The sequence below is a fragment of the Periophthalmus magnuspinnatus genome, chromosome 9 (genome assembly GCF_009829125.3).
Source record: "Periophthalmus magnuspinnatus isolate fPerMag1 chromosome 9, fPerMag1.2.pri, whole genome shotgun sequence".
Taxonomy (NCBI): Eukaryota; Metazoa; Chordata; class Actinopteri; order Gobiiformes; family Gobiidae; genus Periophthalmus; species Periophthalmus magnuspinnatus.
In genome coordinates this window covers 6,717,717-6,745,034 of record NC_047134.1, presented here as the reverse complement: position 1 = coordinate 6,745,034, position 27,318 = coordinate 6,717,717, and the positions used below count along the sequence as shown (strand labels likewise).

The window sequence follows — 27,318 nt, the reverse complement described above, 5'->3', positions numbered from 1 at the left end:
CTTATTCAGGAAGTATCCAAAGGGAAGATGCCCTTTTGAGGACTTTTGATCATTAAACAGGATTATTACTGGAAAAAGTCATCAATTGAAACTCATTCGTAGAGGTCATATCATTGCCCACTCCTCAGAACATAAGCAGGTATACATGTTAAATAGATATGCATATATATAATAACTTTCAGGTGTGGAGTTCGTCACTTGCTTGTCTGTCTCTAGCAAGATGTTATTTTTTTGCCTGGAATGTTCCACAGTATGGCATTAATCTCATCTATCTCCTTGGAGACATGCAGGTGGCACCACCAGGCAAAGTTACAGGTCAGTGGAGAGTTGACCAGAGTAAGACATGTTTAAAGCCATACTCCAGGCAAAGCAATAACATATCCATAGTGACAGAAAAGCAAGTAACAAACTCCTCAACTGAAAAGTTGCATAGTGCACCTTTAAACATCCATGAGTGCAAGACAATGGAGGATTTGTGAAACATGACTGAAATGACATAACAAAATCTGAGTGAGCCAATGACGAGGCAGAACTGTTATAATGAAGGTCAAAGGTCGTTATAGTTCATTTTCATTGTACATCCCCTTTAATTAAACTAAAGGCACTCCAGGTGTTTTTTTTTTTACATCATCTGCCTGTTCTAGTTATAATGAGGTTGCATTGTGTATTGTATTCGTGGCTGACACTTTTCACCTTTCAAAAGATATAACCATTTGTTTTAATGTGTTAATTGCTACGGCAACAGTCCTATTGTTGGCTGAACGGTACTGACCTAAGAAAGTGCTGGAGATGAACTCTGAGACCTGGTTCCCAGAGCGGCTCATCTCGGACAGGTGTGTGAGCTCGCGGTTCAGCATCCTCTTGAACTAGAGACAAACACAAAAAGAGGGGGTTTAAAATTAGTATCTATAGGCTATATATATGATAACATATAGACTATATACATGCTAACATATAGACTATATATATGCTAACATGTAGACTATATACATGCTAACATCCTCTTGAACTCGAGCAGAGACAAACACAAGAAGAGAGGGTTTAAAATGAGCTGTAGACTATATACATGTTAACATATATACAATATATATGATCACATATAGACTTTATATACGCTATTATATAGATTATATATATGCTCACATATAGACTATATATGATCGCATATGAACTATATACATGTTAACATATAGAGTCTATATTATAGACTATACATGCTAACATATAGACTATATATATGTTAACATATGCTTATATATAACACAAATAACATATGCGGCTGCACAGCCTGGCCCTGTCGAGTACTGTTCTATAGGTAAAAATAGAATCACAACAGAAAATGGAGGTTTGTCTTTTTGTTAATATGAAATAAACAGAAACAGAACAGCAGGATTCAGACTGTGACTGTTCCCTGCTCCATACACTGACGTGCTCAGAGGAAATTCTGTGTTTTAGATTTAAATATTAAAAAAAGAAGGGAAAAGCAATAATCTTAATATACAAATATGGAATAAACAGATTAAGTAGATTTTGTCTTTTCTCATTAGAACAGTGTGATTTTTATATTCATTATTTTAAGATGAATATGATATATTTTTACAGTTGCGTAGTTAAAATGTCCTTAAATAAAGACATTTGTGCAGTGTATTCACATTTGAGCATTTAGAGCTGTGGAAACAATTAAACAATATAATCCAAGTCACAGCTTCAGTGTGGACTGATGTCTGAGTGGAAATGACCAAGTGAAGCATTGTTACATTCTTCTGCTGGTGTGGTCAGACCCCCCGTCGTCTCCTCTCTCTCTCTCTCTCTCTCTCTCTCTCTCTCTCTCTCTCTCTCTCTCTCTCTCTCTCTGTTTTAACCTCATGTATCTCAACTCTTATGGCTGTTGTCATTTGTAAGTTGACAATATCAGGTCAGGAAGAGGTCTGTTTCTTCATTCACATATGTCTCTCTCTCCTCTTTCTCTATTTCTCATCCCTCCCCTCCCCCGTCCTCCTATTCTCCTCTTCCATCTCCTCTCCTCCCTCTCCTCTTATCTTCCCCCTCCTCTCCTCTGTCTCCTCCTCCCTCCTGTCCTCTCCTCTTCCGTCTCCTCCTCCCTCCTCTCCTCTTCCTTTCCTCTCTCTCTCCCTCTCTTCCTCCTCCTCTCCTCTGTCTCCTCCTCCCTCCTGTCCTCCTCCTTCTCTCCTCTTTCCCTCTCCTCCTTGTCCTCAGCTCCTCTCAAAATATCATGTCTCTGGTGTGTCTGCTATGGACTGAAGCAGCACAGGCCCCTCCACAGAACATCAAACCTTCTGTTCAAATAAAACATGGACATGATGAGTTCAAATAAATATAGGTATATATAGGTAAATATATGTATTTATAATGTAAATATAAGTATTTATAATGTTTTTTTATGTGGATTCTTCTCATGTAATTTCTTATGTGACTATGGAAAATATAAAGACTGACATGATCCACACACGGCCTGGGAATGGCACCTGAGATAAAATAAAAAAATGAAGGAACATAACACAGGTAACTCTGGTAACTATGGTAACTATGGTAATAATTAAAACAACTATTTATGATGTCCACTCTGGCATTTTTTGGGGGAGGGTTGTATATTCTAGGGGTGCTGCAACAATGATGTAATGAAAAGGAAAATGCATCTACTTTAAACTTGGTTTGTTCCTTTTGGTAAAGTGGATTCATCAGTGAACGTGAAAACAAGATCGTTAAGAATGATGATGATGATGTGTTCTTCTCTCAAACAGAAAACACTCTGTTCCACCTTGTGATGTCATGTGGTAATACAGTAAGTGCTCCACTGTGTTTTTAAACTCCATACACCTTCACTAGAATCATTTGTGTGATTTCGGCCCTGGAATTACCAATCTCTACTGGACTAAAGGTTAACTTGAAAACTACCACTTCATGACATCACGGCATTTTGAGCTTTGGAGATGTAGACAGACTGATAATAAAGGGTAACTCAAACGTGTGAGTGAAACAAAACACAACTCCAGGTATGTTTTTGAGGAGGTAACAGCATTATAACATGGCTTAAAGCTCACAGGGGTACATTTTGTGTCATATAGGGCCTTTAACTCAAGCTGAACGGGACATGCCTCAAAGCGAATCAAAGCATTGACTTCAAATTGCTTGTAATATTTAGTACTTCTTTCAAAATAAACACAACATTATTTGAAGAATAGGTTGACATGAAACTTGCAATGTGACAATATATTTTAGGATATGGGACCTAAAATGTTTCAAAAGGTATTAAGATTAATTAATTTAGCCAACTCACATAAACTCAAACAGAAAAAAAGAACATGAAAATGGAGGAAATAGGTGACAGTAACCATGGTGACCAAAATTCAAACTACCATAAAAATAAATAAACTAACACACTTAGTACAAATAGATATAAACAGGGCAAAACCAATCTAAAACCAGATGACTTTAAAGATATTTCAGCTGTTCTGACAACAATAATACCTCCATTATTTCAAAAGCTGTACACACAAGGGCTGTCAATCAAAAATATCAAAAACTAACACTAATTGATAGTAAAACTAGTATCAAAACTAGATCTTCATTTTTGGCAGGTATCAATACTAAAGAAGTCACACTGACAGAAATGAACCTTTCCTGAATATCTTTAGAATGATCTTGAGCTGTATCAGAACAAGTATAAGGCACATAGACTAGTATACACCCATGGACCACAATGGAACCTCCCTGCACCACCGAGGGATTACAGAGATATAAGGCCACATGGGAATAGTAAAGAAAGTACAACCATTTAATGTGGAGAATCACAGTATTTTAAAGAAAGAAGAAAGTGTTTTTATTATCATCGTGGTATCTAGTATCGAGTCTATTCCTTGGTATCAAAATAATACTAAAACATAAAATGCCACAAACCCTGGCCCACATCTGTGTCCTCTCACCTTTATATATCCCCATGACACTGACAGGAGAGAATTAGCTTCAGGCATTTTGGCAGAAAAAAACAGCTCCCCACAGGCACGATAATGAAGGCACAGCAATCTGTCCCCAAACACAACTCAATGTTTAGGTCCCTTTAGGCGTCAATCCCACACAAAATAAACAAAAACTAAAAGAGTCACTCTGGTGCATCCTAAAATCCAACAAGACCAACCCCCGCTCTTCAGACAGGCACCATGTTCCAAAACACTTCGTGAATCTGAAAACAACATCTGAACGGACAGTTTTATGTTTTAAGCTAGCTCAAGGTTAGTAGTATTTTTCTCCTCTCCTCCTGTCTGCTCCCATGTGAAGAACTGAGTCTGCTTCCATCCCCCCAGTGTGTCATGCAGCGTTACACCAATCATAGCCAAACACCAGCCTGGCCCCAGCCTCTGATTGGCCGAGAGCCGAGGTCTACCTGCCACGTGATTGGGCGATCAGAGAATGAACCTTTGGGAGCGGTGCCATGGGTGGGCGTGATTATCATGACCTACTGTACTGAACAGATGTGATGAGGAGAAAGACAGGAGAGAAAGAGAGCAAGAGAGGAGAAAAAAAGGAGGGAGAGATAGAAAGAATAATAGAGAGAAGAGGGAGCAGAGAGAGAGGAGGGAGATGGAGAGAAAGAAAGGGAACGAAAGAGGGGGAGCAGGAGAGACAGCAATAGAACATAGAAGATGATTAGAGACATGGGAGAAGATAAGGAAGGAGTGAAGAGAAGAGAGAAAGACAGGGAGGGTGGGGCCTGGGGAGAAAAGGGAAGAGAGAGATGGAAGAGGGGATGAAGAGAGAAAGCAAGAGAGTTAGAAATAGTGGTGAGGGGAATGAGGGAGAAAGGTAGTGGCCGGAAAGAAAAAGAGAGAGGGAGGGAGCTAGACAGGACAAGAGTGAGAGGAAGGAGGAAGAGATGGAGAGGGGGAGACAGGGATCAGAGAAAAAGGGGGATAAGGGAAAGCCGAGGGCGAGAGATAGCGATAAACGAGGGGAAAATGGACAGCCAGAGGAGAGAAAGAGAGTGAGCAAGGGGGGAGAGAAAGCAAGTGGGAAGAAAGAAGAGATGGAGAGTGAAAGAGATAGGGAGAAAAGGTGGGAGAGACAGGAAGGAAAGAGCCAGAGAGATAGAGAGAGGAAAGAGAGAGAGAGGCAAACAAAGAGAAAGACACAGAGATAGGGGGGTAGAGAAGGAAAAGAGGGCAAGAGAGGTGGGAGACAGAGAGACAAAGGAGAGAGAAAAGAGAGATAGGCAAGAGAGAGAGAGAGAGCTAGAGAGAGAAAGCCAAAGTGGGAAGAATCAAAATAATAGAAAGCAGGATGAGAGATAGAGAGAGAAGTGGAGGTCCATAATAAGAGGCAGGTCAGTAGGCTATAGCAATGACTCATGGTTCATCAGTGGAGAGGGGCAAATACACAGGGACAGTGGTGATGGATGTCAAAAGGGCTCTGAATGAGATGAAGTGAGTAGAGTGAAACCTTTACAGCACCTTCACATCATGTCTACATCATGTCTACATCATGTTTACACCATGTTTACACCATGTCAACAACATGTTTACATCATGTCTAAATCATGTTTACATCATGTCTATATCATGTTTACATCGTGTCTACCTCATGTCTGCATCATGTCTACATTATCTTTACATCATCTCTACATTATGTTTACATCATGTTTACATCATGTCTACCTCATGTCTGCATCATGTCTACATTATGTTTACATCATCTCTACATTATGTTTACATCATGTCTACATCATGTTTACATCATGTCTACCTCATGTCTGCATCATGTCTACATTATGTTTACATCATGTCTACATTATGTTGACATCATGTCTGCATCATGTTTACATCATGTCTGCATTATGTTTACATCATGTCTACATGATTTTTACAACATGTCTATACCTCATGTCTGCATCATATCTACATTATGTTTACATCATGTCTACATCATGTTTACATCATGTCTACATTATGTTGACCTCATGTCTACATTATGTTTACATCATGTCTACATTATGTTTACATCATGTCTACATTATGTTTACATCATGTCTACATTATGTTTACATAATGTCTACATTATGTTTACATAAAGTTTACATCATGTCTACATTATGTTTACATCATGTCTACGTCATGTTTACATCATGTCTACATCATGTTTACCTCATGTCTACATCATGTTTACAGCATGTCTACCTCATGTCTACATCATGTTTACAGCATGTCTACCTCATGTCTGCATCATGTTTACATCATGTCTACCTCATGTCTGCATCATGTTTACATTATGTTTACATCATGTCTACGTCATGTTTACATCATGTCTACATCATGTCTACATCATGTTTACAGCATGTCTACTTCGTGTCTGCATCATGTTTACATCATGTCTACATTATGTTGACATCATGTCTACATTATGTTTACATGAAGTTTACATCATGTCTATATTATGTTTACATCATGTCTACATTATGTTTACATCATGTCTACATTATGTTTACATCATGTCTACATCATGTTTACATCATGTCTACCTCATGTCTACATCATGTTTACAGCAACAGCACCATAGACACAGAACAAACAGAACCACGCACAGAGCACACTCAGGTAAGAACCACAACTCCCTATTGTCCTATTTACACACACGGTATCAAGCAAGAACTACATCTGTCCTATTTACACACAGGACTAAACTGTGTGTGTGTGTGTGTTTGAACTGCACTAACCTTGAAACTTTAGTATAAACTAGGAAAAGCTGCTGCTTTCTGCTCAAAAAACTCAAAATCTAAGTGTGTGCTGCCTCTAGTGGCCGTTTTAAGTAGTTGATGACATCACACAAGACAGCCCTGATTACAGCCAGGTGTTTCACACCTGGCTGCAGAGGCAGAGTTTGGCCGTGTCCCAATTCGCCCACCTGGCCTTAGAATCACCATTGGAAGGGCGGTTCGAAGGGCAGTTACGTAATTTCCGGTGCAACAAGGGCTGTCCCATTTCAACCCACCCTACTGAATGCGGCCAAAAACCTGCCCTTCCCTTTGCACCGTTTCCATGGAGATCGAACATAACCGAAGCGTGCATCCGTGCACACTTCACGCACTTCTATATCCCATCATGCACCGCGGCTGCGCAAAAAAGAGAAGAAAATGGAGTCCTCTGCGCAATACACGTTCAAATGTTCGTACTGGTTTACCTCATCTACAACAGTGTGACATGAAATTTTTAAATCTGAATAAAGATAAGTACAGGCCGTGTGTTTGATGATTAAAAAGGAGGGGAGTTACATGGAATAAAGGAATGTGGAGTTATTGCTAGACAATAAGAAGTCATTATTATCATTAGAAAATATTACTGCAATAAGAATAATGTAAGAATGTTCAGTGAATGTTTCTATTGTAAGCGTCAAAGACTAAGAGACTGAAACATAAAGTCAGAGGGTTTAATGAGTTCCACACAGGTAATGTGGACAATGAAGCAACGGACTCTGAGGAAAGACCCAAGGAGAGTCCTGAGACGTGCACAAAATCTTCATGAGTTTTGTACATTCCATAGGTCTGCACTCCCTCGTGGGCACGTGTCATTTACCTTAGTGTTAGTAAATCAAGACACTAGCTTGATGTAGCGCTGCACTGCTAGAAAATACCTTATAATAATCAGATGGAAAGAACTGGCACGGCATAGAAGGGAAACAGTGCCCTCTACTGTTATTAAAGTGGTGTAGCCACTGGCCAAAATACCGAACCATTAAACTGCAATATCCCACTATATGTACCACTAATCAGTGTTCTCTGGTTTATAGACTATGAATGTAAAAATTATATTGTTACCTCTGTCTCTGTTATTACGTTTTCACAAGGTATATTTTGTTTAAGTTATGAAGTAGCTACAATTGAGTAAAAATTAACGTTATAACGTTATATTTGCCTATTGATATTCAATCTAAACAGAAAGAAACGGCTGTGACGATGACATCTTGACTTTTCTTCTATTAAATAATAAATCATTAAAATTAACGTACGTAATGTACGTAATGTATGTATCGTACGCTCAAAGACAGCGGTGGAAGTGCGGTCCGTGGTGTGGGCCTGTCCCACTTCAGCAAGATGGCGGCTACACTGTGGAGGGCAGATTCTCGACCGGAACCTTCAAACTACACTTTGAAGAGTACTTCGAAGGGACCCTTCAAAGGGTGCATTTGGCTAATTGGGACACGGCCTTTGAAGTGTGGATAGCTGTTAGACCAATCACACTGTTCCTTATACTACCAGACCCCGCCCCTCCTCTCCCTTCAGTCTACCCTTACGCAGCATCTTCCAGACTCTGCCCAGTTTAGCAGCTCTATTTGAAATGTGACTGTGGGCGAAGTTTGGATGTTTAGTCCCACTTTAAAGGTACACTATGTAAGGGGAGGGTAGACTATTTGCTTTGTCCAGGGTGATGTCATTGCTTTACCTGTAATGTTCCAAAGTACGGCATCTCTTTGCATGTTGTACATATACCTTCTGTTAGATGGGAATATTTACAGTTGGAATAATTAGGGAGATCACTTAATCCAGATGCCCTCTCTGACACATCCTTCTCCTTGTGTCCCAGGCAGAGGCATGGACGTTATATATATATATATATATATATATATATATATATATATATATATATATATATATATATATATATATATATATATATATATATATATATATATATATATATATATATATATATAAAAATATAAACAATGCTCTATATTTAGGTTAACGGCAAATGGGCAAATCAGCGAATCAGTGAATCATCTGTCATAATGAGGCAGTGGTTTAGAAATGCTTTGGTGAAAACAGCAACTCATGTGACAAAAGAATGAAGTCAAGAGGAAAGAAGAGAGAAAAGAAGACAGGGCAGTGAGTCAGCTAATGGTAAACAGTAACATTTTTATACAGCACTTTTCTACCTTCAAGACTCAAAATGTTTTACATCAAGGAACCAGCCACCCATTCACACATGCTTTCACACAGACACTGGGGGTGAGGTGACTTAAGTGTTTTGCCCAAGGCAACAGTAACAGCATTCATCTATGGGAGCTGGAATCACACCGCCAACCTGCGGGTCAGTGGATCTGTCCGCTCTACCAATGATGTCGAGACTTGAACCCCCAATCTTCAGATGAGTGGACAAATACTCTACCAACTGAGCTACTGTCGCCCCTACTGTCTTAAAATAAATAAATACATTTGATGACAAAACAAAAGCATGTTTAATTCTCAAGTTAGATTTCTATCTCCACTATTAAAAACAAAAACAGGCTCAGAGTTATGGTTTGTCTCAGGTCCCGAGCTCAGGTCCGCAGGCTCAGGGCCCCGGGCTCAGGGCCCCGGGCTCAGGGCCCCGGGCTCAGGGCCCCGGGCTCATTGCCTCAAGCTCAGGGCCCCGGGCTCAGGGCCATAGCTCGGGCCTCATCCTCACTTAACAGCTACTCCAGATGAGACCCATCAAGACTCATACATACACACTGGCATCACACTGGCATTACTGACCAGTGTACACACACTGGCATCACTGTTCAGTGTACACACACACTGGCATCACTGACCAGTATATAGAAACACTGACATCACTGACCAGTGTATACATACACTGTCATCACTGACCACTGTACACACACACACTGGCATCACTGACCAATGTATACACATTGGCATCACTGACCAGTGCACACACACTGACATCACTGACCAGTATATAGACACATTGACATCACTGACTAGTGTATACACACACTGGCATCACTGACCACTGTACACACACACACTGGCATCACTGACCAATGTATACACACTGGAATCACTGACCAGTGTACATACACTGGCATCACTGACCAGTGTATACACACACTGGCATCACTGACCAGTGTACACACACTGGCATCACTGACCAGTGCACACACACACTGGCAGCACTGACCGATGTATACACACACTGGCATCACTGACCAGTGTACATACACTGGTATCACTGACCACTGTACAAACACACTGGCGTCACTAACCAGTATATACACACACTGGCATCACTGACCAGTGTACACACACACACTGGCATCACTGACCAGTATATACACACACTGGCATCACTGACCAGTGCACACACACACACTGGCAGCACTGACCAATGTATACACACACTGGTATCACTGACCAGTGTACATACACTGGTATCACTGACCACTGTACACACACAATGGCATCACTGACCAGTGCATACACACACTGGCATCACTGACCAGTATATAGAAACACTGACATCACTGAGCAGTGTATACATACACTGGCATCACTGACCACTGTACACACACACTGGCATCACTGACCAATGTATACACACTGGCATCATTGACCAGTGCACACACACTGGCATCATTGACCAGTGCACACACACTGCCAGCACTGACCAGTGCATACACACACTGACATCACTGACCAGTATATAGACACATTGACATCACTGACTAGTGTATACACACACTGGCATCACTGACCACTGTACACACACACTGGCATCACTGACCACTGTACACACACACTGGCATCACTGACCACTGTACACATACACTGGCATCACTGACCAATGTATACACACTGGCATCACTGACCAGTGTACATACACTGGCATCACTGACCAGTATATACACACACTGGCATCACTGACCAGTGTACACACATACTGGCATCACTGACCAGTACATACACACACTGGCATCACTGACCAGTGCGTGCACACACACTGGCAGCACTGACCAATGTATACACACACTGGCATCACTGACCAGTGTACATACACTGGTATCACTGACCACTGTACACACACAATGGCATCACTGACCAGTGCATACACACACTGGCATCACTGACCAGTATATAGACACACTGACATCACTGACCAGTGTACACACACACTGGCATCACTGACCAGTATATAGAAACACTGACATCACTGACCAGTGTATACATACACTGTCATCACTGACCACTGTACACACACACACACACACACTGGCATCACTGACCACTGTACACACACACTGGCATCACTGACCAATGTATACACATTGGCATCACTGACCAGTGCACACACACTGGCAGCACTGATCAGTGCATACACACACTGACATCACTGACCAGTATATAGACACATTGACATCACTGACTATTGTATACACACACTGGCATCACTGACCACTGTACACACACACTGGCATCACTGACCAATGTATACACACTGGAATCACTGACCAGTGTACATACACTGGCCTCACTGACCAGTGTACACACACACTGGCATCACTGACCAGTGTATACACACACTGGCATCACTGACCAGTACACACACACTGGCAGCACTGACCAATGTATACACACACTGGCATCACTGATCAGTGTACATACACTGGTATCACTGACCACTGTACACACACACTGGCGTCACTGACTAGTGTATACACACACTGGCATCACTGACCACTGTACACACACAATGGCATCACTGACCAGTGCATACACACACTGGCATCACTGACCAGTATATAGAAACACTGACATCACTGAGCAGTGTATACATACACTGGCATCACTGACCACTGTACACACACACTGGCATCACTGACCAATGTATACACACTGGCATCATTGACCAGTGCACACACACTGCCAGCACTGACCAGTGCATACACACACTGACATCACTGACCAGTATATAGACACATTGACATCACTGACTAGTGTATACACACACTGGCATCACTGACCACTGTACACACACACTGGCATCACTGACCACTGTACACACACACTGGCATCACTGACCACTGTACACATACACTGGCATCACTGACCAATGTATACACACTGGCATCACTGACCAGTGTACATACACTGGCATCACTGACCAGTATATACACACACTGGCATCACTGACCAGTGTACACACATACTGGCATCACTGACCAGTACATACACACACTGGCATCACTGACCAGTGCGCTCACACACACTGGCAGCACTGACCAATGTATACACACACTGGCATCACTGACCAGTGTACACACACAATGGCATCACTGACCAGTGCATACACACACTGGCATCACTGACCAGTATATAGACACACTGACATCACTGACCAGTGTACACACACACTGGCATCACTGACCAGTATATAGAAACACTGACATCACTGACCAGTGTATACATACACTGTCATCACTGACCACTGTACACACACACACACACACACACTGGCATCACTGACCACTGTACACACACACTGGCATCACTGACAAATGTATACACATTGGCATCACTGACCAGTGCACACACACTGGCAGCACTGATCAGTGCATACACACACTGACATCACTGACCAGTATATAGACACATTGACATCACTGACTATTGTATACACACACTGGCATCACTGACCACTGTACACACACACTGGCATCACTGACCAATGTATACACACTGGAATCACTGACCAGTGTACATACACTGGCCTCACTGACCAGTGTACACACACACTGGCATCACTGACCAGTGTATACACACACTGGCATCACTGACCAGTACACACACACTGGCAGCACTGACCAATGTATACACACACTGGCATCACTGATCAGTGTACATACACTGGTATCACTGACCACTGTACACACACACTGGCGTCACTGACTAGTGTATACACACACTGGCATCACTGACCACTGTACACACACACTGGCATCACTGACCACTGTACACACACACTGGCATCACTGACCAGTGTACATACACTAGCATCACTGACCAGTATATAGACACACTGACATCACTGACCAGTGTACACACACACTGGCATCACTGACCAGTATAAAGAAACACTGACATCACTGACCAGTGTATACATACACTGTCATCACTGACCACTGTACACACACACACTGGCATCACTGACCACTGTACACACACACTGGCATCACTGACCAATGTATACACACTGGAATCACTGACCAGTGTACATACACTGGCATCACTGACCAGTGTATACACACACTGGCATCACTGACCAGTGTACACACACTGGCATCACTGACCAGTGCACACACACACTGGCAGCACTGACCGATGTATACACACACTGGCATCACTGACCAGTGTACATACACTGGTATCACTGACCACTGTACACACACACTGGCGTCACTAACCAGTATATACACACACTGGCATCACTGACCAGTGTACACACACACACTGGCATCACTGACCAGTATATACACACACTGGCATCACTGACCAGTGCACACACACACACACACACTGGCAGCACTGACCAATGTATACACACACTGGCATCACTGACCAGTGTACATACACTGGTATCACTGACCACTGTACACACACAATGGCATCACTGACCAGTGCATACACACACTGGCATCACTGACCAGTATATAGAAACACTGACATCACTGACCAGTGTGTACATACACTGGCATCACTGACCACTGTACACACACACTGGCATCACTGACCAATGTATACACACTGGTATCACTGACCAGTGCACACACACTGCCAGCACTGACCAGTGCATACACACACTGACATCACTGACCAGTATATAGACACATTGAAATCACTGACTAGTGTATACACACACTGGCATCACTGACCACTGTACACACACACTGGCATCACTGACCACTGTACACACACACTGGCATCACTGACCACTGTACACATACACTGGCATCACTGACCAATGTATACACACTGGCATCACTGACCAGTGTACATACACTGGCATCACTGACCAGTATATAGACACGCTTTTATCACTGACCAGTGTACACACACACACTGGCATCACTGACCAGTATATAGAAACACTGACATCACTGACCAGTGTATACATACACTGTCATCACTGACCACTGTACACACACACACACACACTGGCATCACTGACCAATGTATACACATTGGAATCACTGACCAGTGCACACACACTGGCAGCACTGACCAGTGCATACACACACTGACATCACTGACCAGTATATAGACACATTGACATCACTGACTAGTGTATACACACACTGGCATCACTGACCACTGTACACACACACTGGCACCACTGACCAGTGTGCATACACTGGTATCACTGACCACTGTACACACACTGGCGTCACTGACCAGTATATACACACACTGGCATCACTGACCAGTGTACACACATACTGGCATCACTGACCAGTACATACACACACTGGCATCACTGACCAGTGCGCTCAAACACACTGGCAGCACTGACCAATGTATACACACACTGGCATCACTGACCAGTGTACATACACTGGTATCACTGACCACTGTACACACACAATGGCATCACTGACCAGTGCATACACACACTGGCATCACTGACCAGTATATAGACACACTGACATCACTGACCAGTGTACACACACACTGGCATCACTGACCAGTATATAAAAACACTGACATCACTGACCAGTGTATACATACACTGTCATCACTGACCACTGTACACACACACACACTCTGGCATCACTGACCACTGTACACACACACTGGCATCACTGACCAATGTATACACATTGGCATCACTGACCAGTACACACACACTGGCGTCACTGACTAGTTTATACACACACTGGCATCACTGACCACTGTACACACACACTGGCATCACTGACCACTGTACACACACACTGGTATCACTGACCAATGTATACACACTGGCATCACTGACCAGTGTACATACACTAGCATCACTGACCAGTATATAGACACACTGACATCACTGACCAGTGTACACACACACTGGCATCACTGACCAGTATATAGAAACACTGACATCACTGACCAGTGTATACATACACTGTCATCACTGACCACTGTACACACACACACTGGCATCACTGACCACTGTACACACACACTGGCATCACTGACCAATGTATACACATTGGCATCACTGACCAGTGCACACACACTGGCAGCACTGACCAGTGCAAACACACACTGACATCACTGACCAGTATATAGACACATTGACATCACTGACTAGTGTATACACACACTGGCATCACTGACCACTGTACACACACACTGGCATCACTCACCAATGTATAAACACTGGCAACACTGACCAGTGTACATACACTGGCATCACTGACCAGTGTACACACACACTGGCATCACTGACCAGTGTATACACACACTGGCATCACTGACCAGTGCACACACACACTGGCAGCACTGACCAATGTATACACACACTGGCATCACTGACCAGTGTACATACACTGGTATCACTGACCACTGTACACACACACTGGCGTCACTGACCAGTATATACACACACTGGCATCACTGACCAGTGTACACACACACACACACTGGCAGCACTGACCAATGTATACACACACTGGCATCACTGACCAGTGTACATACACTGGTATCACCGACCACTGTGCACACACAATGGCATCACTGACCAGTGCATACACACACTGGCATCACTGACCAGTATATAGAAACACTGACATCACTGACCACTGTACACACACACACTGGCATCACTGACCACTGTACACACACACTGGCATCACTGACCAATGTATACACACTGGCATCACTGGCCAGTGCACACACACTGCCATCACTGACCAGTGCACACACACTGCCAGCACTGACCAGTGCATACACACACTGACATCACTGACCACTGTACACACACACTGGCATCACTGACCACTGTACACACAATGGCATCACTGACCACTGTACACACAATGGCACCAGTATATACACACTCAGGTATCTGTGACCAGTGTGAACCAATATCAGGTCATATATACAACAATCAAACATATTTGAGTATCACTAGTGAAGAGTTACTACATAAGGCCAAGGTTTAGACTGGACCAGTTAACTGGACCAAATGAGAATCTGGATTAGATGTAGAGTGGCCCTGCACATTCTTCAGTAAAAACATCGGTAACTGAATAAAAGGAAGACACACACATTTACTGCCAGAGTGTGGAACCCAAACATGAACAACAGGTCAAACCCTCCAGCTCAGCCCTGACCAAGACCAGCTCATAATCTGGAGATAGGTCCCCATTAAAGGATGGGTCAAAGGATAGGTCAAATGTAGGAAATGAATTTTCTCTCACAAAAGACCAATAGAGGAGAAGCCTGTTTCCTTGGATATTAAACATAAAAGTAAAAACAGAATCGAACAGGAACAAACCAGAGACAGAACCATGTCTGAGACTCAAGGCCTAAACTGGAGTTTAAATTTAAAGCTCCTGTATGAAACAAAATGTACCCTTGTGAGCTTTATGTCATGTGCTAATGCTGTACCCTCCTCAACAACATACCAGGAGTTGTGTTTTGTTTCATTCACACATGTCTGTCTATATCTCCAGGGCTCAAAATGCTCTGTTCCACCTTATGATGTCATAAAGTGCTAGTTTTCAAGTCCTCCCCCCCCACACACACACCCACACCCACACAAACACACATGCGCACACTGACACACATGCGCACACACACACAAGCACACATGTACTTGCGCACAGAGACGCACAAGCACACACACGCACATGCACACGTTCACAGACATGCGTGCACACACAAGTGCACATGCACACACAGACACATGCACATACACGTTCACACACACATGCATGCAGGAACACATACATATATTGATGTGCTTTTCTGAGATGTGAGGACAAAGTATTGGGTATAAATTGCACTGGGTCACACTGGGGCCAAAGTGTGCAAAGTGTTTGGATAGAAATAGCTCACCCCCTGCTGTTCAGAACATACCACAATGGCATTCTATGTACACAGTTTAAACCTATTCTGTATCTAGACCCACAACAGCCATGGGGAGTTAATGCCCCAAACAGAGTGTGATCATGCAGACAACATGCACCAGTGTGGGAGCAAAACGGGGATTCACTCAGCAGGTACAAAACATAGGGCAAAAATAGTCACATGGTGTTATTATCATATTTATGTATTTATTTGACAGGGACAAAGCAGTCATACAGAGTCACAGGGAGAACATGCAGCTGATGCCACACATACAGAGTGTAGTGATAGTGCTTGTGCTAGTGCTCAGCTCCTGTCCTTGGTTGGGCTTATCCTACACAAAACAGGTGCTGGATAAGATGATGATAACAATCAGAGAGATACAGCAAACGAAAAATCTAATCTGTGAGCTGGACAAATTGTGAGCTGGACAAATTGTTGTAGACGTAACACTTCTCATCCAAACTGCTTCTTCAGTTCTGGTCAGATTACTGTAGTAAAAATGAAATAGTGTAGTACTAATTTGCAGTAGTTTATGTTTGCAGTCTGTGTTTTGGTTCTTAAGGGAGGGATGTGAAGCCTGTGCTCATTACAATCAAACTGAGCTTGTCCAGAGGCTTCACCTGCAGGCAGCTACAAACATATAATGAGACACATACAGGTGAGTCAAATACTGAGACACATAAAGTTGAGTCATACTGAGACATACAGGTGTGTCATATACTGAGACACCTACAGGTGTGTCAAACTGAGACATACAGGTGAGTCATACTTAGACACATACAGGTGAGTCATATACTGAGACACATAAAGATGAGTCATACTAACATACATAAAGAGTGAGCCATACTGAGACATACAGGTGAGTCATATACTGAGACACCTACAGGTGTGTCATATACTGAGACACATACAGGTGTGTCATATACTGAGACACATACAGGTGTGTCATATACTGAGACACATACAGGTGTGTCATATACTGAGACACATACAGGTGAGTCATATACTGACACACATACAGGTGTGTCATATACTGAGACACATACAGGTGAGTCATATACTGAGACACATACAGGTGTGTCATATACTGAGACACATACAGGTGTGTCATATACTGAGACACATACAGGTGTGTCATATACTGAGACGAATACAGGTGTGTCATATACTGAGACACATACAGGTGTGTCATATACTGAGACGAATACAGGTGTGTCATATACTGAGACACATACAGGTGTGTCATATACTGAGACACATACAGGTGTGTCATATACTGAGACACATAAAGATGAGTCATACTAAGACACAAAGAGTGAGTCATACTGAGACATACAGGGGAGTCATATACTGAGAAATATATAGGTGTGTCATATACTGATACACATACAGGTGTGTCATATACTGAGACACATAAAGATGAGTCATACTAAGACACATAAAGAGTGAGTCATACTGAGACATACATGTGTGTCATATACTGAGACATACAGGTGTGCCATATACTGAGAGACATACAGGTGTGTCTCAGTACAGGAACAAGCCTCATGTGAAAGAACCTCCAGAATTCACCATCAGTGTACAGCTATTCTTTATAATGTGTGAATATAACACTGTTTAACAGAGTGTAGAGCTCATCTTGGTCTCCTCACTCATGAGCCTGTGTGCTTGTGTTGTGTTTGGTGCTGGCACCATCTAGTGTCAGTGTCATAAATTGTAGTTATGTCTCAAGGTTAAGTGGTCTAAAAAATATGATCCAATAAAATGTCTGTCATTTTGTAAATAGACTGTTTTTAGAACAAGAGGTTGATGTAACAGATGACATGTGCAAACTCATGTTCTGTCTGTTCTGTGTGGTTCAGACGTCTTTGTTTAATACATAGATGTGTGTCAGTATGTGCTCTTATTCCAGCTCATTACAGAACTATAAGTAGTAGATGCATTACAAGCACATGTAAACAAACTACAGATGTCATTAAGGAGCACAGTATAATCCTTATTAAAATGTTTATTAGTGCTACTCACTGCATGTTCATCATGCATCAGCTCTATGCAATTAATCCAATAAATATTCATTTGTGTTTGTTCTAAAAACGTGAGGAGGATCACACTGATGTGATGTAGATGTGATGTATTACGAGGATGATTTGATCTGAGCAGATTCACACTGATATGATGTAGATGTAGGCCTAGACCCCATACTCCAGTCTCATGTGATGTAAATGTATATATACTCCACAGTCTGATGTCATGTAGATGTATATATACTCCACAGTCTGATGTGATGTAGATGTATATATACTCTACAGTCTGATCCCAGCAGATCCACTCTGCCCTTAGTCTCAGAAGGTGAGTCCATTGTGTGTCTTTCCTCACTGCACATGTGTGTGAGTAATTCAAATTGTGTTGAGAGCGAGGAGCTGGGCCAGAGCCTGTTGCTATGACGACCATGGTTAGCTGTGTGTGAGGGAGCCGTGATGAGGCATACAGTAGCATGTTGTACTTGTACATAAACTGTAGCCGCCATGCTAACGCTAACACATGTGCCGTCATGCAGACCTCCACAAACAAAGAAGTAGCTAAGCCCTACCGCTGCACCCGCGTGACATCACCCTCTGTGACATCATCAGCTCATCAGCATTCAGGCAGCACCCGCTCCAGCAACCTGCTACTGAGCATGCTCAGAGCACTGCTCCCAGGCCGCATGACGATGCTAGCACTAACACACTTAGCCAATACAAACAATACAGACTGAGGGCAGAGCGGCCAGAGACACAACCATATATACACTACATATAGAACTCTGTAGATTATATGTGGATTATATATACTCTACATATAGAACACTGTAGATAAATTGTAAATTATATATACTGTACACTACATATAGAACACTGCAAAATATATGTGGATTATACATGCACTACATATAGAACACTAGAATATTATGTGGATTATATACATACTTCAGACTATAGGTTATATGTGGATTATTTATAAATCACACACAATTTTATGTGGCTTATATACTACATATATACACTACACACTGTAGACTGCATGTGGTCTATATACACCCTACATATACACTACAGTAGGTCTACATGTAGATTACAGTAGTAGTAGTCTATATTTACACCACATAGACACTACATGTAGTCTCTATGTAAATAATCTACATGTAGACCTCCTGCAGTGTGTGTGTGTGTGTGTGTGTGTGTGTGTGTGTGTGAGGGGGGCATATATGACCTCCTGTAGTGCATATATAATCTACATGTAGGCGTCATGTAGGCTTTATGTACTGCGCGCACACACACACACACACACACACACACACACACACCAACATGACTGAAGTACAGTCTATAGAACAGTGACTTCAGCTCAGATCAGCTCAGAACAGGGTTATGTCTGTGAATCCTTAAAACAGAAATGGAAAAACAATTCCCAGCTAGGTCTCACCAAACCAAACATGTGAATAAAATGGTGTTTTAATTTTAACAACATGTATGTTTCATTTTGTGTCTATAGATATGAAATTATCCAAATGAGGACTTCAGTTACAGAACTACACATGCAGACCTGTTCAACCTGTTAGGGTTTCTGGGCTTTTTGTCTTTGGTGTCTCCCTATTTGTTTCCATCTGATCATTAGTGACTCAAATCTGCTGTTATTCAACAAAACAAGTATAAGTATTTTCTAAGTCAGTGGTCCCCAACCTTTTTTGCACCATGGACCGGAACAATGTAGGTTTTATCTTCACGGACTGGCCTTCTACGCTTGGCAGATAAATATGGCAAAAATAAGTTAAAAAATACAACTCACCAAACCGCTGCATCAGTGGGAGCCCTGCACTTGTTTCTTCTTTCCTTCTTGCTCAGGTTTGTTTCTTTCAAAAAAACTCTAAATCTTATCTATTAATCCCAGGTGCTTAGTCTCCATGTGCCAAAGCAGTTTTGAAGGTTTCATTGCCTCATTTGCTTTTTCCCGCATATTACGCAGAGCAGAATCTGTGCGTGAGAGTCCCCTGTAGCGACAAACCCATGTTTTAAGTAGGACTCCTGGTGTTGTCTGTTAAATTTAACTTTCTTTTTCTTGGAGGTCATAGGCTCCTCTTCTGGCTCCTCAGTTGTCCATTTCCCCTTTGTTAAAAAGCTCTCCAAAGACTTTTGTTTTGGCTCATTTTCACTCACTTGTGGCTCTACTTTTGGGCGACGTGTCTGATGTGTTATATGTGATACGTCATTGCGGAGACAAAAGCAGATCTAGCACAGATATAATATACCTGCCGTTATATCAAATAGATTTCTGTGGCGATTTCCTATCAGGATTTTCATTATATATCTATGGACAAGCTTATTAGCTCGTCATGAGGGACGGGCGAAAGTTACGTCGGAGAAGATGCGGTCGCTGATAAATTATGTACTGTTTTTGTGCGGCCCGGTAGCAAATGCATAACGGCTCGGTACCGGTCCCCGGCCCGGTGGTTGGGGACCACTGTTCTAAGTAGTTCTAGAGAATAATGAGGAGTGAGGCTCAATGTCCTGATCACAGATGAGAAATAACAGCATCACTGAACACTGTTTGGACTCGAGACAAAAGAGAGACACACTGCTCCGTTTGTGTGGATATACAGTATATACACTATATACACACTACACACTCTACACTACACTACACTACGCAGACATACACACATCAGCACACACACGCGCGAGCTCACACACAGACACATACATCCACACACGCACACACACACACAGACACGCTCTCTCTCTCTCTCTCTCTCTCTCTCTCTCTCTCTCTCTCTCTCTCTCTCTCTCTCTATATATATATATATATATATATATATATATATATATATATATATATATATATATATATATATACAATTTTAAGATTTAAAAATATATGTTTTAATGTAAAAAAAGGTCGGCATCACTGTGTGTGTAAGGTTGTGAGAGTCCAGGAGAACCAGACTCAGATGAGTGACAGCAGATCAACATAAACAGGTTGGTAGTGCAATTTCAGCTCCTACAGATGACTACAACTGTGGTGTCCTTGGGCAAGACACTTTGCCCCTAGACTGTGTGTGTGAATGGGAGAGTGATTCCTTGATGTAAATCACTTTGTAAAATCAACCATTTACCCTGTGAACTGACCACAACCAACACCAGAAACAGAACAAAGACAATAAAGGTAAATAAAGGTGCATGTTTCTATATTTTATTTTCAACCTTTGCTTTGTTTTTTTCTTTACTAGATAATTCCATATATGGTTCACATATTTGATGTCTTCTTTTTGTACATAAAATGTTGAAATTTATCCAAACGTTCTACTGGTTGTGAATGTGTAGTTTTGTGTGCTTGTGTGTACTTTTGTGTACATTTGGGTGTTTTTGTGTACTTTTGTGTCTTACCTTATTGGAGGCCATCTCACTGACCGAATGCCGGGTCTGGAGCGTCTCGAGCTGGTCCAGGCACCAGTCCAGCTCCTCCAGGGTCTCTGTGGCCAGCTTTTGGTAGGCCTCCTCTGTGGGGGCAAGACAGGGGGGCAGGGGGTCAGTCAGGGCCCTCTTTAGCGGGCTAGAGGACACGCCGGGTTTGGGCTCTCCTCCCCGAACCCCACCGAGACCAACGCCCCCTCCCACCCCCACCATGGCCACGCTGGGGTACCCAGAGTACACACATGGGTGACTCTTCATAGTGGACCCCCCAGCCAGGTGAATGGGGCTTTTGTTCTCCCGTATGATCCCCAGGAAATTTAGGAAAAGTCAGAGTTCCAATCCGAGAGAGTAGGATTCAAAAGTCAAAACATTCAAAACAATATTATCATTTTTATATTTGGGATGGAGTCAGTCATTATTATAAAAAAAAAATTAAAAGTGTAAAGTTCCAAAAGTCGAAGAAAACAAATGGCTCAGAACATTTAGGACCCAACATTTTCATTCAAACTTGGACAAACGTGAGCATTCATTACAATGCCAAAAATTATTTTTAAAAATATTTAAAAAATAACTATGGAATGTCAGGTGTTTTACTTCCCAAAAAACATGGTCAGGTCCAAAATGTCCAAAATGGTTCAACGCTCGAAATGGTTCTGAGCACATTTAGGACAGCAACATTGTAGTAGTCTTATTTAGACCTCGACAAGCTCAAATCTTCTGCACAAAAATATATAAAAATAAGTTAATATAAGATCCCAATTGTCCGAAAGTAAAAGACTGTTCGTACATTTACATTTATATGTCATTGTAATTCCAGATGTATTTGAAAGTGAGGTCCAAAATGTCTAAGACGGTGTAGAGCTCCCAGAATCTTACCAGTACATTTCAGATAACAACACTGAAATATTCTTATTCAGACTTAATACTGATGTACAAGAGGCTGTCATTCCTCCCAAGAACACGGGAAGGTTCGATCCAAATTGTCCAAGTTTGTATACAGCTCCAAAAAGGTCACTCAGTACATCTTGGTTAACGACATTGTAATATTCTTATTCAAACAGGGATATATTGATGTATAGGAAGCTATCATGACGATGCCAGGAGTAATTCCAGTCGTGAAGCAAGATGAAGAGGAGTCTGTGTATCAGGCCCATGGTGCTGCTTCTGCTTCAGGTAAAGATGAACAGCCGAGACACCAAACCTGCTCAAGAATGAGCTGAGGGTCCAGAAACACAATCCCGTTCCATCTCGACACCAAACACACCAAAGATCTCACAGCGAGCTAGACCCTCACATGCGCTAACCCCTTTGCTAACCACAACACATCATGCTCTGGCCCCCTCCCCTCTGTCACATCAGCCATAGAATCCATAGAGGAGGATGGAGTAGTCACCGGTTTTATTCACAGCTTAAGAGATAATAGCTAGAGACAAACTGCTAATAAAAACAATAGTAACAGTAAGAGATGGTTTGTTGATGTTGGTTTAGCGTCCCTGGTAGCTAAACGTGGTCCTTCCTCTCCCAGCTGTATCTAAAGCCAGAGAGGACTACTGCACCGTGCATGGGAAAAAACGGCTATCGCTAACACCCGGAGTGGAGTAAAGAAGGAGGCGGAGTCAGGCTGGGAACTTGCACTGTGCATGTAAATGTGGCCTGCATACAAATCCGTGGCACAGGGAGGTAAACAAAGCCATGCTAGCAACAGGGAAGGCTAACATTACGTGCTGATATTAGCAAACTGGATGTGAATTTACAAGACAATTAGGAATGTTTGAATCTTTTGCTAAAATATGGTCCAGTATTAGTAACAAGGTGGACAATATATCGTCTCCATGGTAACTGTTGTTATGGAGACGTGGACAATGGGACAAGCTAATGTTTCGGATCAAGTTAAAAAGCAGTAAAATAATCAACAGAATTAAAAGATTATAAAGCAGGAGTTCAAGCTTAAAGGTGCACTATGTAACTTTTCTGATGAGCGGGTTTCCACCAGCTTGTCACCATGGAGGTGTTACTGCTTGATCAAGAATGTTTCCCAGTGGCAATAAACATATCCAGCACGGAGAAAAGCAACTCAGATCTGTGGAGAGGCCGCCCTGCTCACACTCACACACGCACACACATACAAAAACATGTATTACAGTGAGCTGGGTACTGTGGAACATTGCAGGCAAACAATCACATCTCCATGATGAGCTGATGACGCACTCCCATCAGAAAAGTTACATAGTGCATCTTTACAGAAGCAAGGGGATTTTTTCCCCAGTGAGCCCACTTTACATTCTGTGCAAAACCTCAACAAAAAGCTAATTTTTTATGGAATGCAATGATCGGATCTGATTTGTATTTTTATTAGGAGAATAAACGATGTAAAGATGATGTGTGCTTTTGTCAATATGGCCCATTTGCAACATATACATCTAAAATCTAAAATATCTAAAATAGAATTTAGATCTAAAATAGAGTACAGGTTTGTCTATATTAAGACCAACCAGCGATTTTCAGTCATCATCCCCCATGGATTCACAAAAATCACTAGAATTTATAGTAACGCTCACCTGTCGTTACTCCTAAAGTAACAACAGGTGAGAGTAACACCTCCTGGAGTAATGGCAAGTGAGAAATCCTGGAGTAACGACACATGAGATGTCCTGGAGTAATGGCATGTGAGACGTCCCAGAGCAACGACACATGAGATGTCCTGGAGTAACGGCATGTGAGACGTCGTAGAGTAACGACACATGAGATATCCTGGAGTAATGACATGTGAGACGTCCCAGAGTAACGACACATGAGATATCCTGGAGTAATGACATGTGAGACGTCCTGGAGTAATGACAGATGACGGGTCCTGCAGTAATGACACGTGAGATGTCCTGAAGTAAAGACATGTGAGACATCCAGGAGTAACATGTGAGACGTACTGGAGTAATGACAGGTGAGACGTCCTGGGGTAAATGTAAGACATCCTGGAGTAACATGTGAGATGTCCTGAAATAACATGTGAGATGCCATGGAGTAACGATAGGTGAGGCCCCTGGAGTATTGACAGGTGAGACACCCAGGAGTAACATCTGAGACATCCTGGAGTAACAACATGTGAGACGCCCTGGAGTAACAACATGTGAGACGTCCTGGAGTAACATCTGAGACATCCTGGAGTAACAACATATGAGACGTCCTGGAGTAACATGTGAGACGTCCTGGAGTAACGATAGGTGAGACGTCCTGGAGTAACAACATGTGAGATGTCTTTGAGTAATGACATGTGCGACATCCTGGAGTAACATGGAGTAACGACATATGAGACATCCTGGAGTAACGACAGATGAGCGGAGCTGCTATTCTCAGTGTGAATGTCACTTTGGATATATTTAGGCTGAACACTCATGTAGAAAACACAAGTTCTGGGAATCATCTGGACACAGGAAGCTCAGAAAATCTGCTCCTTTTATTTGCATAACGACGTCTGTCAGATTAATTATGTCTTTATCACTAATTGACTTGGATCCCCATCAGACTTCGTACTCTTCCTGGCATCCAATATGAAAACACAAATACAAATGCACTTTTTAAAGGACGTATATTATGCAAAACTGACCATTGTGAGCTTTACGCCATGTTATAATGCTGTTACCTCCTCAAAAACATACCTGGAGTTGTGTTTTGTTTCATCCACACATGAGTAACCCTTTATTATCAGTCTGTCTACATCTCTAAAGCTTGTGATGTCATGAAGTGATAGTTTTCATAGTTAACAGCCCCTTTTACCTTTAGTTCAGTAAAGATTGGCGATTCCAGGGCTGAAATTATCCAAATGATTCTAGTGAAAGTGTATGGAGTTTAAAAACACAGTGGAGCACTTCCTGTATTACCACATGACATCACAAGGTGAAACAGAGTGTTTTCTTTTTGAGAGAAGAACTCAGCCTAAATATGCAGGGTTTGTGATATGTTTGTGACGAGGAAATATTAGAACAGAGATCGGAGAATAGTGTAATATGGGCTTTTAATCTACGGTTAAAATACAATCTCTCAGGTCTCTCCCATACAGGTCTCTCCCATTGTCTGTTAGTCCAGTGTTGAAATGGGATCATTTTAGTAATAAAACGTTGGAGGCAAAATGCAACTATAACGAAAACATGCAAACGAAACAATTGAATTGAACCCTAACTCTACCCCATAGACTGTTTATACAAATGGACATAGCTAACCTATTAGCCATTTTTCCAAACAAGAAGTGATCATGGGTGCCCTTCCGGCTCCATTGATTCACTTTCTCTGTAAAAACTGTGTCCCCTCTCTCTGTAACTGCTGCGTCAGGCTCATCACTTTGGTCTTAAAATGTTTGTATTAACCTGCTCTACATGATCCTAGTGTTTTTATTTCACTATCATGTCCGGGAATCAAGATATGAACATTAATAACAGACCCGAAGGTCGCTCCCGCTAGACTGACAAGTTTGATTGACACCATTTGCTAAGCAACCGCTCCTTGCTAAACCAGCGGTGCAGGTGGGACGGGGCGTTACCTTCAGCAGCTTCACTCCAGATTCGCTCTTTGGTTGCTATAATACTTGCAGTCAGAATTCCAAATATGGAACCTGGCTCCAAATTGGCCCCCACGAATGCTAGCCTCACTTCATTTGATCGGAGCCAAATACTGTGGGTGACGTCACACTCACTTAGTCCACTTCTTTAAACAGAATATGCGCTACTCTAACTAACCATTCTGCACAGACCACTGTACTTCAGTAAGTCAGTACCTGGTATGATTCAGGTCGCTGTAGGCCATTTTAAACAGTTGTAGTGCTCCAAACATATTCCTCAGTTTGCTCATTCATTCTGAGCATCTTAGTTATTCACCATGATGAGTTTATAAGAGCTTTTCACAACTTTCAGAGGCTAGCGTGGCATTTTGCCATCACTGCGAGCATGCTAAAAGTGCACCAGCCTTACTTCCTGGTTCACAGACGATAAACTGTTTTCAGAT

The 27,318-nt window shown here is 42.3% G+C and overlaps 1 protein-coding gene across 4 annotated transcripts in view; it reads right to left on the bottom strand.

Moving 5' to 3' along the window:
- pde4d (phosphodiesterase 4D, cAMP-specific) overlaps nt 1-27,318 on the bottom strand; it is a 311,873-nt gene that overhangs the window by 11,208 nt on the left and 273,347 nt on the right. For all 4 annotated transcript variants that reach the window (XM_055224395.1, XM_055224393.1, XM_033972437.2 and 1 more), the window contains exons 6-7: nt 22,300-22,412; nt 773-866 (exon numbers count right to left, since the gene is read on the bottom strand). In XM_055224395.1, coding sequence (XP_055080370.1) covers nt 773-866; nt 22,300-22,412 — 207 coding nt within the window. The remainder of the gene's footprint in view (nt 1-772; nt 867-22,299; nt 22,413-27,318) is intronic.